The sequence below is a fragment of the Danio rerio genome, chromosome 18 (genome assembly GCF_052040795.2).
Source record: "Danio rerio strain M-AB ecotype USA chromosome 18, GRCz13ab, whole genome shotgun sequence".
Taxonomy (NCBI): Eukaryota; Metazoa; Chordata; class Actinopteri; order Cypriniformes; family Danionidae; genus Danio; species Danio rerio.
The window spans coordinates 47,776,710-47,790,936 of NC_141038.1; the positions used below are offsets into that span (position 1 = coordinate 47,776,710).

Below are 14,227 nucleotides of genomic sequence, written 5' to 3' on the forward strand. Positions count from 1 at the left end.
TGTTGAAGAGGTTTAACATGTATTAATTAGATTATAAACTAGAGCTGCACGATTAATCGAAAAAAAAATCCCGATCTCGATTCGACTCCCTAGACCAGGGGTCTCCAATCTCGTTCCTGGAGGTCCAGTGCCCTGCAGGGTTTAGCTCTAACTTGCCTCAACACACCTGCCTGGGTGTTTCAAGTATACCTAGTTAGACCTTGAATAGCTTGTTCAGGTGTGTTTGATTAGGGTTGGAGCTAAAATCTGCAGGACACCGGACCTCCAGGAACAAGTTTGGTGATCCCTGCCCTAGACGATCTTAATCCAGCATTTCTACGGTCATATTTTCAAGTTCAGGAGAGAAGCAAAGGCGATCGCACAAGTCTTCACACTGTATTCGTTGCAACGTGGACACCTCTGTTGTTAATTTGTTTGCATGTTAAAATAAATCAGTATTTTAAACGCAATATTTAATGTGTCAGACACAAAAGACACATCAATTAAATAATTTAACAAATTTAATAATCTAATTTAATTGTTAATCTCACCACTTAACAGTTAATATTTGGTTAATGAGCGGCAGTTGTCGGTTGGCAAAATTAACCGAAATGAGCATCCCAAGTATAAACCTCGCCATATTGTTGGAGTGCAGTGAGTGCACTATTCTGTGCTTCTGAATGGCTGTATTTAAATGTCTGTCGTGTTTCTTTTGGTGCAAACAGCCAAAATGCTTATCACTGCAAATCTCATCACGTATCACGTTAAAACACAAGGTTACAATGTAACCTGCTCACCTAATGTTCGTAATATTTATATTATTTTCTAATTAATTACCACCTCATGGAACTCTGAATCAGTGTCTCACTCCGGAGGCTGCTACTGTCCACTGGAGATCAGATTTCGGTCACGGACGCATGTTTTGAGAGCCTTTCCCACCAAAGCAACCCGGGTGCTGAAAAATAATTGGCTAAACTGGCATTGGGCTGGTTAAAGGACCAAATCAAAAACAGAGGTTCCGGCACATAAAGCACTCAGAGCAGAATATCTGACTTCAGCATTGTTTTTTAAATAAACAAGAATGTTCACTTAGCATGTTTCTTAGAATTCCGCAAACATATAATAGTATTTTTATGCTTTAGCAGAGTCAAAAACTTACAACACCTTTAATATTAAAATATATTGGGACATGGCTGTGAAAATTGGACAGGTCATTCATACAAAAATAGATTTGATAATCCAAAAACCCAAGCAATTTCAGAGATTAACTGCATTAATACAATGAAATATTTTCAAGCATTTATTTTAATGTGTGCCAATGAATAGTGCAAATTAAAAGAATGTGGCGCAATTAGATCATGTTTACTTCCAAGCCTTTTGTTCAATTTCTTCTTAAGTGGATCATTACTGAGCCTAGTGTCACACAACACAGGAGGCAGTGCTGCACGACTGCGTAACGAGAGCAAGGTGGCCCTCCAGCAATCTGGAGAAAGACGACACTTTTTGTTTACCATTTCAGATGCGTGAAAAAGTGCGGCGAGACTCCCACTCAAACAACATTTTACAAGCTCAGCTTTCGCTTGAACTTACTGGGTGACAACAGCTGGGTTGTGCAACTCCCAAGTATGCCAAATTCAGTGTTTTTAATGTGCATGAGAGATTCAGATAATAATGATAATCGTGTTAGTGCCAGCAGCAGTTTACAAGAACACACAGGACGCTGCTTTTTCCAAGTATTCAAAATAAATAGTTAATTTACGCCAAAGCTTGTGTTATGATCAGTAAAATCATTTAAATGTGAAAAAGCAAAACAAGATTTACACATGACACAAATACCATTTGGTGCCAGAGAAATTCCATTAGTTGGCTAAATCAGCAAGGCTGGGCAGTTTGTTCAGATTAATTAGTGAAGGAACTCATTTCTATATGAACTGCATAAGAAATAAACTCATTTGAAATCAAACTTTCCCCCGAATTTGCGGTTTTCATCACACATCTGAAAGGAAAACACTCCCGCAGTGCATGGTGCCAGTGATTAAAGAAGCCGTAAAAGCCAAAACTGACATACTGAGCCAGGAAATCTACAGTGACAGCTCACAAAACAGGATTTGAACAAATACACTATGGAAAAACACAAATAAAGCATGCAGAGCTCAACAATGAAGACCAATTAAACAAAATGACTTTTGCTGCTTGTACTACTGTAGAAAAACGTCATAAGATTAATGCTTGGTGGCTCAATGTATTACAACAGTGTTTATAAAAGACTAAACACTTTATTGATATAGTGTACAACCAAGCAGATGTGGTCAGAACACAAACAAGTCGCAAGTAATGAAGTATTAAGCCATTATCCCAAAGAAAAGACCGGTCTAAGCAAAATGCTAGCAGGCATCTGTAGCTCCGCTTACACTCCGCCTCTTTGCCCTTGTTTGGTATGCCCCAGTAAGTGCGATGATGTGCGAACAAAATTTAATGCATGGCTCGTCACTTTAGAAGGAGGCGTGAATTAATTTAGCTAAACTGCGACATGGTCATCTTGCGGAAATATTACCAACGATCCATCAGGTAATGTTTTCCCCTCTCTCTCTCTCTCTCTCTCTCTCTCTCTCTGTTGGTAAAGCGCTGTCAACAAATATTTTTCCTCCATATCCCATAATGCACAGCGCATCGGCCTACGGCTGCTGAATTAGTCCAAAAAGCGTAGTACTTTTTGCGGTTGGACCTGTTTTAGTACGGATCATTTTCTCACCACAAACGAACCGCTCCAGGGTTCGTTTGAAAGCGTACCGAGACCACCTCTTCAAGCAGGTCTTAGTGCAATTATTTGGTCCGCTTATGGTGCGCACTCGAGTACGATTGCTGCATTCTCACCTGCCCAAACGAACCGCACCAAAAGGGGAAACGAACTATAGTGCGATTCAATCGAACTAAATAAGGCAGGTGTGAAAGCACCCTTAATCATTATTAAAAAATTGTGGCTAAGAAATAACAGTTATTTATTTTTGGTGTGTTGAGATATAAATTTGGTTAATTCTTAATTTCGAGCCCTGACAAGACACGTAAAATAAAAACTAATTGCAATGTGACACAACCCATGCAAATTTGCTCATGCACATTAAGCAACCTCATACACAACACAGACAAAACGTGAAATGAATGAAGAGGCATGTAGACTAAAATCTAAATCCAATAATTTTAGCATTCCAAAGCCAAATTTATGCACTTAAAATATATTTTCCCAACAACAAAATTGTGGCTAGTGAAAATGGCAAGTGGCTAGTAATGTTGCAAAACAACTAGCCACAGTGGCTGGTAATCAAAAAAGTTAATGTCAAGCCCTGATTTCATAGTATTACAAATTTTACGCAGGTTGTTGATCACAACAACATTTTAGCCAGAGAGCCATTGAGAATAGAGGGAAAAATGCTTATAGTTGAGCCTGAATGTGTCATGGTTATATAACGTATGACTACAACAAAATAAAAATGTGACATATCAAACAGCTGAGGAAACTAAATAAAAGCCAAATCCGAGCTTCCATCGGCTTCAGAGATCTAACAGCAAAGCATCAACAACACAGACAAAAAGCCCAGTGTGATTTTAACACATTCCCTTTGTCTCCTGCAAACCACAACAACAGCACCTGGTAAAAGCGAAGGAGTAATTCCCATCCCCAGCTACATGGGAGGGAGAAACTGAAGGTTTCGATAGATGCAGCTGTCCTGTGTTCGGTTAGCAAGAACAGCTCGGGGCTGCGCAGAACCTCTGCAGAACTTTCCGGGTTATAAATCAGATCTGAGGTCAACAACACTCCAGCAGAAAAGCACACACCTCTCTCCCCGAAAATAACCGCATGCTTGAGGAGATATCAGGTAAACAATCGAGGATACAAGGAGTCAAATGTTTAAGAAGGAAAAAAGAGAAATACAATAGGGTCATAATATTGATCCGCAGGTAAAATGAATCTCAGATTCTCTACAGTAATGCTGATGCTTGCATATATCCAGAAGCGTCGCTGCAACACTCTAAATGCATCAATTAGAACAGAGAGATTTCATTATTTATTTCGCTGCCATTAGTTCTGGCATCGAAAAGAATCGTTTCATAATTGGTTATATCATGCCTGCAGGCTCAGCTCTCATTGGAACAGCATGCCATCGGAGGGGACTATGGGCACACACACATACATACAATATAAATAAATAAAATAAAAGAGCAAAAATGCCTCCAGGAGAAGGGCAGCTGCGATTAGGTTTAAAGCAAACACACAGAGTCAATCTAGGAAAGGTGTGAGAGCTTCTTCGTAAGTTTGACTTCCTTTAACACACCACAAGAATTCATGCGCATATTTTGGTTACTGTATAATCAACTGACACGTTTCACAACACTTGACGGTGCTGCTGTCTGAGAGATTTAAACTCAGGTTTTAAAGTGATAGTTCAACCATTAATGTAAATTGTGATTATTTAGTGACTATTTTCTTACTACTGTTGAACAAAAGTGAATATATCGTAAAGAAAGGTGGAAATTTATATCTATTGGCATGCTTTTTTCTACTATAGAAGTCAATGGGTACAGGTTTCCAGCTTACCTTAAAATACAGTGCTCAGCATATATAAGATCACCCCTCACAAATCTATCTTTTAAATTCATATTTTAATAGAAAGCTACAAACTTATATTTGTGCATATCCATTCGATCAGAATCTGAAACCAAATCTGGAGATAAATAACTTATGATAAAAGTCCAAAAACCAGTACACCCATGTTTCTATGTTATAGAAACATATTAAATACAAATTTAAAAATGAAGAATAATCAAGAGAAGCAAAATATTAGAAGAATGTAATTGAATTAGGTTGTAATCTATTTTTGCAATATTTTGCTTGAATTTAACAGTATTATCTTTCAATTTCTAGATATGATTGAAGACTAAAATATCATTTTATTAAATATACAGTTTAATAAAATCTGTTTTGTTTAAATGCACCAAAATACATTGCCTATATTCACTGAGAAATTGATAAAAAAAAATGGCTGAGCACTGTATCTTCATTTATGCTCATCAGAAGAAAGTAAATCAAACTGTTTTGGAACAAGTGGAGTTGTAAATAATGATGGAATTTTCATTTTGGGGTGAACTATCCCTTGAACAAGTCTTTTTTTACACCTAAAGCTTGTCATGCAAAAGGAAGATTACATAAATCACCTAAAATCAATTGTTGATGAATATGTATAATGATAGTCTGACCGATACAATATTTTTCTTAAATTTATTTTTTCTGTCCATTTTACTTACCTAAACTACAAAAACCATATCATGCTACAAATATAAAGTCATGAAAGAGGCGTTAGGGAAAAGTGTGTGATGGTTTCTAGTTTAAGAACACAACTATAATCTATACCTAATCCATAATTATATCTATATATATATATCTACCTATAGATAGATAGATAGATAGATAGATAGATAGATAGATAGATAGATAGATAGATAGATAGATAGATAGATAGAATTCTAAATATTCCAACAACATAATAGATTACATTAAGTTTACAATAATAATAAAGAAAACAAACCTACAGTAATAAATAAACGTTTACATATTGTCTATGGATGAACTCAGACACATTATCTAAGAGAATTAACAGTAACTTGATGTCGATTGAGGTTTAGCTTCCCAATACAGATATAAATAGTAAAGTGAAAATATAAAGGCAGAATGACAGTTATTTAATATTTTACATCAAAATATTTTAGTTTCTGTTTTGTCAACCGGTCTTAATAGCCATAACATGGGACGTGAGCACTTTAAATTATGTTTATTGGACTAATGATTTTAAATAGACATTATTTAAGAACCAGGAATTTTAAATAAAAACACATTAAGGAAGAGAATCGCGTGTGTAAACAAAATAGCCCAAGCTTGAAACCGAGGGTGAAATATCAGTGCGCACATACCTCAATGTATCCGGCTAGACTCGGAACAGCGATCGCCAGAATAAGCACAGATACGGCGGGGACTGAACCCATCTTCCACGGTCACTCTCTGCTGGGATTTGTGCTGAAAATATCCCGCTGTGGACTGATTTTCGAGGCTATGAAACGGAGAAGAGCTCAGTAAACGGTCCTCGGGCGGTTGTAGTGTGCGTCTCTCTTTGCTTGTGTTTTCCTCACTGTGCGTTGATCCAGCTTTCAGCGCGCGTGGAATGTTGCGCGTGTCCGACAAACTGCCGCTGCACGGGATCGAGCGCTAAAACATGAACAAGCGCGCCACCGGCCGACTGAACAAGGGACCGACCGGAAATGAGGTCATTAATCTGTCGCTGCTGCTTTTTTCGTTGGGTGTGAGTCTGTTACGAAATGGGTAGATAATTGGCGTCAACATGTTTCCATCATCAAGACTTTGGGGTTATAGTGAAGTTTATAATTATTTGGTTATGGTGATGTTATAAAAAGAAAAAAAATCTAAGAAATAGTATTTACTTTGTTTACAGTTTTCAGTTTACAGATACTTTGTAAGAAATCAAACTAATTTATTTTTTGTTTCTACATAATTTTGTTCAAATTCCTCTTTCTTTGTCAAACTAACAATAAAACCTACTTTAAAAAATAATTACTAGCTTTCTATTATATTTTTTCTTATTATTCAACCTCCTTTAGGTGTTAAACTCACTGTTTTCACCTTGTCGCACACCCTTGTCGAGTTTTAAATTTCAACAATGAAAACAACATTTTAAAAGATTATTTATCTGGTATCTGTTAATGTTTCTTTTTTTTGTAAACAATTGTTTTTATTATTTCAGTTTTTGTTTAATATAGAGAGCAGACAGCATTTGACCATATCATAAAACAACACGAATCCCGCCCCCCACCCAGGTAGACTTGTTATATATTGACAGAAGTTAAAAGCTTGCTGTGTTATAATAAAAATAAATAAGTTAATTAATAAAAAAATAAAGAATAATGTAAAGCCAAATACAGAGTAGAAGTTAAGTACAAATAAATAACTATTACATCATGAGTAATCATGAGCCTACATATAGACCATGAACAGAAAAGCTGTACATTAGAAGGAAGAAACAAAGGATTTTAGTATCTTTTAATGTGTCTTAATGAAGCATTAGTAAAATAATTTAAATATTTTAATAGTTATTAATGTGAGACTATTATCAATATTATTTTTTTATTCAAAATATTACAGTCGCACAGTATCAGTGTCATTTCCACCACAACACTGTAATGTCGCTTTTAAAAGTTTGTGTGAAAGATTATTTAACTGGTTTCTATGACAATGAATAATGGCATCTGAGACCATGTTCAAGATGGAGGGAATTGAAATTTTTATTAACAACACTTGAAGAAAAATCAAGGTAAGTATTGCTTGATAAGGAAATACATTTATTCCACGTCATTTCCGAACATCTACAGGTGAATCATGTAAAATCAGTCCACATCATCTTTTTTCTGCTTGCTGTTATAACACAATGCACCGTCTGCTTCCCCATCACTCCGCATTCACACAATCCAATAGTCAATAAATATGACAGAGAAGCTTTAAATGTCATCTGCTGTGTGTGTGGGTGTGCATCTTGTATTCCTCATGTTGTGGGGAAATTTGGTCTGCACAATGTGAGGAAGAGGTACAAACACACTGCGGTCAGTGAAGCGATACAAGTTAATTTTAACCTTGTGGGGACATTACTTTGGTTCATAAAAGTATTTTAAAAATGTGAAAAGGTTGTTTCCTGTGAGGGTTGAGTTTAGGGGTTGGAGTGGGAACAGATTATATAAAAATCCCTACTGTATATCTATGGCAGGGGTGTCCAAACTCGGTCCTGAAGGGCCGGTGTCCTGCATAGTTTAGCTCCACCTTCCTCCAACACAGCTGCCTGGAACTCTAGTATACCTAGAAAGAGTTTGATTAGCTAGTTCAGGTGTGTTTTTTTTTTTTTTTTTTAACGGTTTTACATAATGTATCAACAAAACACACAAAGAAGAAAAAAAAACAAATAAATAAATAAAAAAGAAAATAATAATAAAATAAATTGACCCCCCCCCCAAAAAAAATGATTATATTATATTATATTATATTATATTATATATATATATATATATATATATATATATATATATATATATATATATATATATATATATATATATATATATATATATATATAAAATATAATATAATATATATATATATATATATATATATATATATATATATATATATATATATATAAAATAAAATAAATAAAAAATTATAAAATAAAAATATAAAAAATATTAAAAAATTAATAATAAACAAAAAAATAATAATAATAAAGTTCAGGTGTGTTTAATTGGGGTTGGAACTAAAATATGCAGGACACTTGCCCTCCAGGACCGAGTTTGGACACCACTGTGGGAAGTCCATATAAAGATATATATATACCTGTCCAACTGATTGTTAACGCAAATATCTATTCAGCCACTTACATGGCAGCAACTCAATGCATTTAGGCATGTAGACATGGTCAAGACGAACTGCTGCAGTTCAAACCAAGCATCAGAATGGGGAAGAAAGGGGATTTAAGTGACTTCGAATGTGGCATGGTCGTTGGTGGCAGACGGCCTGGTCTGTGTATTTCAGAAACTGCTGATCTACTGGTATTTTTCACACAAAACCATATCTAGGGTTTACAAAGAATAGTCCGAAAAAGAGAAAATATCCAGTGAGCGGCAATTCTGTGGGCACAAATGCCTTGTTAATGCCATTTGGCCAGACTGGTTCCAGCTGATAGAAAACCAACAGTAAAAACCAACAGCAACTCAAATAACCACTCGATACAACCGAAGTATGCAGAAGAGCATCTCTGAATACACAACCAACCAACCTTGAGGCAGATGGGCTACAGCAGCAGAAGACCACCGGGTGCCACTCCTGCTGTCAGCTAAGAACAGGAAACTGAGGCTACAATTCGCACAGGCTCACCAAATTTGGACAATAGAAGATTGGAAAAATGTTGCCTGGTATACTTTCTGTATTACCTTCCCTTACAGAGTTATTAAACACATTTGTCTATTTAAAGGGATAGTTCACCCAAAAATGAAAATTTACCCACTAATATACTTATCCTCAATTGGTTTCAAACCTGTTTGAGTTTCTTTCTGTTGAACACAAAAGAAGATATTTTGAAAAATGTTAAAAACGGGTTAGCACTGACTTTCATACTGGGAAAAACAAATAGTGTGGAAGTCAACAGTTACAGGATTCCAATATTCAATTCAAAACCTCTTCTTTTGTGTATAACAGAAGAGAGAAAGCTAAACAGATTTGGAACAAATGAAGTGTGAATAAATTATGACAGAATTTTGAGTTTTAGGTGAACAATTCCTTTAACTTTGCATGCATCTATTTTTCTCATAAACAGAAATATTAATAATGCCAAATAGTATTTTGAGGTGGTGAAATATGCGTGTACTATTTGCCCAAGCAGAGACAGATTAGATAACATGCTGCACAGTAGACACAACAATCAATATATATTTTTTTGCATTTACTGTCCCATTGAATTTCCTAGTACTGGGTTGAGGATGGAAGGGCATCTGCTGTGTAAAACATAAGCTGGACAAGTTGGTGGTTCATTCTGCTGTAATGACCCCTGATAAATTTAGGCATAAGCCAAAGGAATATGAATGGAAGGATGACACATTGAAGCCACTGTTGAGCTTAACACTGCTCTCTGGCAGATGCAAGCATGTTTTTTGTGATCGACAGGTCATGTTATAACTTGAAGCTATTTGTAGGTACACAAATGAAAGCCAGTACATTCCTGGAGTACTTTAATTTCACATTCTTAAGAATTTTTGATTTGAGATTTCCTTTTTAATGATGACATTATTTTCATTTCAACTTCAAAAATTGAGTTTAGCAGTTACAATTTTAACTGTATGGTTTTAAATTTAGTTTTTGCGAAAAATAAAATATACAAAACTGATTTTTTATAAATGTAATGCTAGTAAAGTGGGCGACACGGTGGCTCAGTTGTTAGCACAGTCGCCTCACAGCATGAAGGTCACTTGTTTGAGTCCCATCTGGGTCAGTGTGCATTTCTGTGTGGAGTTTGCATGTTCTCCCATGTTGGAGTGGGTTTCCTCCGAGTGCTCTGGTTTCCCACACAGTCCAAAGACATGCAGTATAGGTGAATTGAATAAACTAAATTGACCGTACACTGCAAAAAAATGCTTTTCTTGCTTAGATTTTTTGTCTTGTTTCTAGTCCAAATATCTAAAATGTCTTATATCAAGAAGCATTTCCTAGGCAAGCAAAACATATTGTCTTGTTTTGAGAAATAATATACCAATATTAAGTGAGATTTTCCTTAAAACAAGCAAAATAATCTAAACATTTGTACTTAAAGGGTCCATATTGGTACCTAAAAACTATAAGAGGAACACTTGTATTTTTAGGTACTAATATGTACTCTTGAGGTGTTAATATGGACCTTAAAGGTACAAATATGTACCTTTTGAAAAGGGACTCCAGGGACAGCTCACGTATCTTTATTTCTGAGAGTGTAATGAATGAGTGTAAATGAGTGTGTATGGATGTTTCCCAGTAATGAGAATCCACTGCGTAAAATGGTGGTTCTTTCTGTTATGGTGACCCCTGACATATAAAGAAACTAAAGTAAAGGAAAATGCCAGTAAAATGTTTAATTTAATGTCTATTTATAATATAGGCTAAACATTATATTTAATTAGTCATTTGGGGCTGTACGGTTAATTAATATTTAGGTTAATATGCAATAAAAGTATTATTTTTAAAAATATGTTACACAGTCAACTCTGACTGACATTTTAATGGGTGTCTAACGCAGGATACATCATTGTACAATTGTATGATATTCAAAATAAATCAATGAATAAATGAATAAAAACAAACAAACAAATAAATTAACAAATAGCATGGTCGCCTCACAGCTACAGTCGCTGGTATGAGGTCCGGCTGGGTCAGTTGGCATTTCCCCCACAGTCCAAAGACATGATATAGGTGAATTTAATAAACTAAATTGGCCAACTAAAATGGGGATAGTGTATGTGTGTGAATGCAAAGCATTTTGAACAATTACTAAACTTATGTCAGAATCAGAAAGAGCTTTATTGTCAGGTATGTTCACACATACAAGGAATTTGTTTTCGTAGAGCTTCTACAGTGCAACAGAATGACAGAGACAGGACAAAAAACATTTTTAAATGTTTTTTTAAAAACATTTTTAACAATAATAAAAAAAACTTAAAAATTGAGTTTTTAAAAATAGAAGCAAGTAATGAATGCAAATATACAAATCGACAAGTGTATGTACAGGTATATTCCTATATAGTGTTATGTGCAGCTGTTATGTGCAAATCGGCATGTAAAGTACTGTATGTTGTTAAATAAGTAAGTGTACTTGTCTACAGTTTAATGTTTAAGCGGTTTATTCTACATAAAATACGTAGTCGACGGTTTTTCCAGTAACGTCATTTACGTGGAAACGCCATTTTAACACAACAGAAACCTGCATGTCAAGTTTGTATCTGACTGAAGGAAAATACGGTCTGTGTTTTAAAACCTAGTACGCACACTAGCTAGATATCTCCATTAGTCTACTGGCGCGTTCCTAAAAGAGCCCTAATTATGTGGCCTAAGTAGGGAGCACACTACAGTCTGAAGACACCTCCGACGCCCGTGTAAAGGTGGGTCTCTCAGCACAGAAACACTCATCGATACCCATTTTAAACAATCATATTCCTGCCTATAATACACCTTAAAACGACATTTATAACAATATTACTGCATCATTCACCACACGTTTACTTATTTCTAGTTTAGATATGGGTTTAAATGTATTTTTGTAGATAACGTCCTCACCTGCAGTGCTAGTATCGTCTGAATTAGTCACTCCCATTGTAACGCCAATCTCTCCGGAAATATCTTCTCATCTCACAGGTAAATTAGACGACATAATCTTTACTCTCTGTGGAAGATAGCTCGTTTAATCCTCCAACTGCTTGTGTTTCAGATTTGGAGTTTGTTTTAGGATCTCGTTTCGAAGAATTCGTTATATTTATTTGCTTTTATTTCGTTGCACTTGTTATGGGCGTGTTGTTTTCTACAGTCGTCTGATACTAGCAAAATAGCAAACCTGTTTTACTTTTCCGCTCACCATACACAACCCGATTTATTTTTGTCAACAGAAGTGGAAGTGTGAGGAGAAAGGTGTGTTGATTTTGATTCTGCCAGTGGTCTCTCAAAAATGGACCCTATGGATGGAGGAATGCGTTACACTCCTGGTTCTACGGTAAGATTCATCAGGCCTTCTGCCATATTAATAACATTACTGTTCAACCTGTGAGACACCCATTCATATTAAGAGAGACAAAAATATAAATTCTGTTACAAAAGCTGATGATCTTTTTGTGGTATAAATGCATTTCCTCCAGAGTTTCTAGACGTGTGGTTAATACTAGTGTGACTTCCCCAAAGTTACCCATTTTTGTTTAGTTGCTCAAAACTTTTAAAATGGTGTTATCGAGGTTTCAATTGTTTCAAAATATATATTAAGTTCTTGAAATCTAATTGCTCTTTATAGTGTCTTTAAATTTGTCTAGTTAACAACTTAACTAGCTTGTGTATGTTTCGATCTTGAGCTTGAAGATTGAACAGTAGATCATAGGTGTAATGACAGCTTGCATAACCCTTAAAGTGAGCTTGCTACTGCTATCAAATCTGTGAATTTACTTGGGTGTGTTCACAATTGTTTGTTTTCTTCCTTCGTTTGGTCCAAATTCAAGTAACCTAAAATATTTATTTGGTCCTGGTTTGATGCTCATTGGCGCTCTTTAGTGTCCCACCATTAAGGATATACAGGCCCAACATAAAATATTGCAACATAAAATGTAAACATTGTACTTTTAGGCTTGCAACTTTCTGACCGTGCTATTATTCACATTTCCGACTGCATCCACTTTTTACAGGCAGTCATTCAAACGATGAAAGTGTATTACTGTAAACAATGCATTTTGTGACACCACAAAATAAACGATAGAACAAATTCTGAAACAATAAGCTTTTTATCTAATTCATGCAAAATACAGTAGTAAACATTTAAAGTGGATCAAAAAGTTTTTCAAAGTTACACTAGGACAAGAATGGGTGTTCGGTTGCTATAAGACAACTTTGATAATTGGTTTTGATTCACTTTAAATGTTCCTCTATATATATCTTGTTATATTGATCTTACAGAAAATCGCAAAACATTGCTATATGCTGGGTTAAGCACACTTGTACTTTTGTTAAAAACTCATGAAGAATTTAAAATAGTTAAAACAGCATCAGGAATTCATCTGCCACACACACATACATACACAACCACACACTCAAAAAGATCTGTTGCAAGGAGACAGACCCGTGTAGTGATTTTTAATAACCAATATCTTCATTATAACAAGAATAAACGTGAGCTTTCTCCCATTTGGGGGTTTATTTTTTGTGACATATTGTACTATTTCTAAGGTCCATGTTGCATTCACATTTTATTTGAATCATACCGAAGTTTGATTGTAATCAAATCTGCGGATCTCAATCATCATATTTGGTACACACAAAGGTATGAAGGCAGCTTTCACACTTACTTGAATAAACTTATTTAACAGAGCAATTCTGCTTGATTCAAAACCTGCCAAGCATGAACACAGAGTTAGTAAGTGAAGCACAGGTTTCAAGCAGCGGTCACTCATTTTCGTTTTCCGTCCCTCTCAGACTTTTAGCATGTATAAGGGATGATCATCAATAGAAGTTTCAGTTTAAGACTTTCTGCTGACTGGGTTAGCTGTGCTTCATTGTGGGCTCTGAGGATAGGGTGTCGATGCACTAACAAGACTATAAAAGAAATGCTTCCAGTCAATAACTGCAGTTTATTGGTGGTGATTATGGATAGCTCTCTCTGTAAAGGGGACCTATTATGCTCATCTTTACAAGATGTAAAATAAGTGTCTGATGTTCCTGTGTATGTGAAGTTTTAACACTAAATGGAACACAAATAATGTTTTATACCTCTTTGAAGTTGCCCCTTTTAGGCTTTGATCCTAATATCAGAATAATATAATAAGTAGGGCTGCACAATTCTGGCAAAAACGGAATCTTGATTTTTTTTTTTTCTCCCGATTCTGTAAAATGTAAAATAAAGGGTAATATGATTAGCCTATCATAATT

The 14,227-nt window shown here is 35.4% G+C and overlaps 2 protein-coding genes across 57 annotated transcripts in view; one reads left to right on the plus strand and one right to left on the minus strand.

The window, feature by feature from the left end:
- aplp2 (amyloid beta precursor like protein 2) overlaps positions 1-6,164 on the minus strand; it is a 163,285-nt gene extending 157,121 nt beyond the window's left edge. For 49 of the 50 annotated variants that reach the window (XR_015514512.1, XR_015514507.1, XR_015514506.1 and 46 more), the window contains exon 1: positions 5,944-6,164. Coding sequence is in view for 8 of the 50 variants with exons in the window: in XM_087292715.1 (XP_087148841.1) it covers positions 5,944-6,015 (72 nt within the window). In the remaining 42 variants the exon portion in view is untranslated. 50 annotated transcript variants of the gene reach the window in all.
- A 5,499-nt stretch (positions 6,165-11,663) lies between these two features.
- The window catches only part of st14a (ST14 transmembrane serine protease matriptase a), a 32,410-nt gene continuing 29,846 nt past the window's right edge, over positions 11,664-14,227 (plus strand). For 3 of the 7 annotated variants that reach the window (XM_087292653.1, XM_087292655.1, XM_087292651.1), the window contains exons 1-2: positions 11,664-11,962; positions 12,211-12,314. Coding sequence is in view for 4 of the 7 variants with exons in the window: in XM_087292651.1 (XP_087148777.1) it covers positions 12,270-12,314 (45 nt within the window). In the remaining 3 variants the exon portion in view is untranslated. 7 annotated transcript variants of the gene reach the window in all.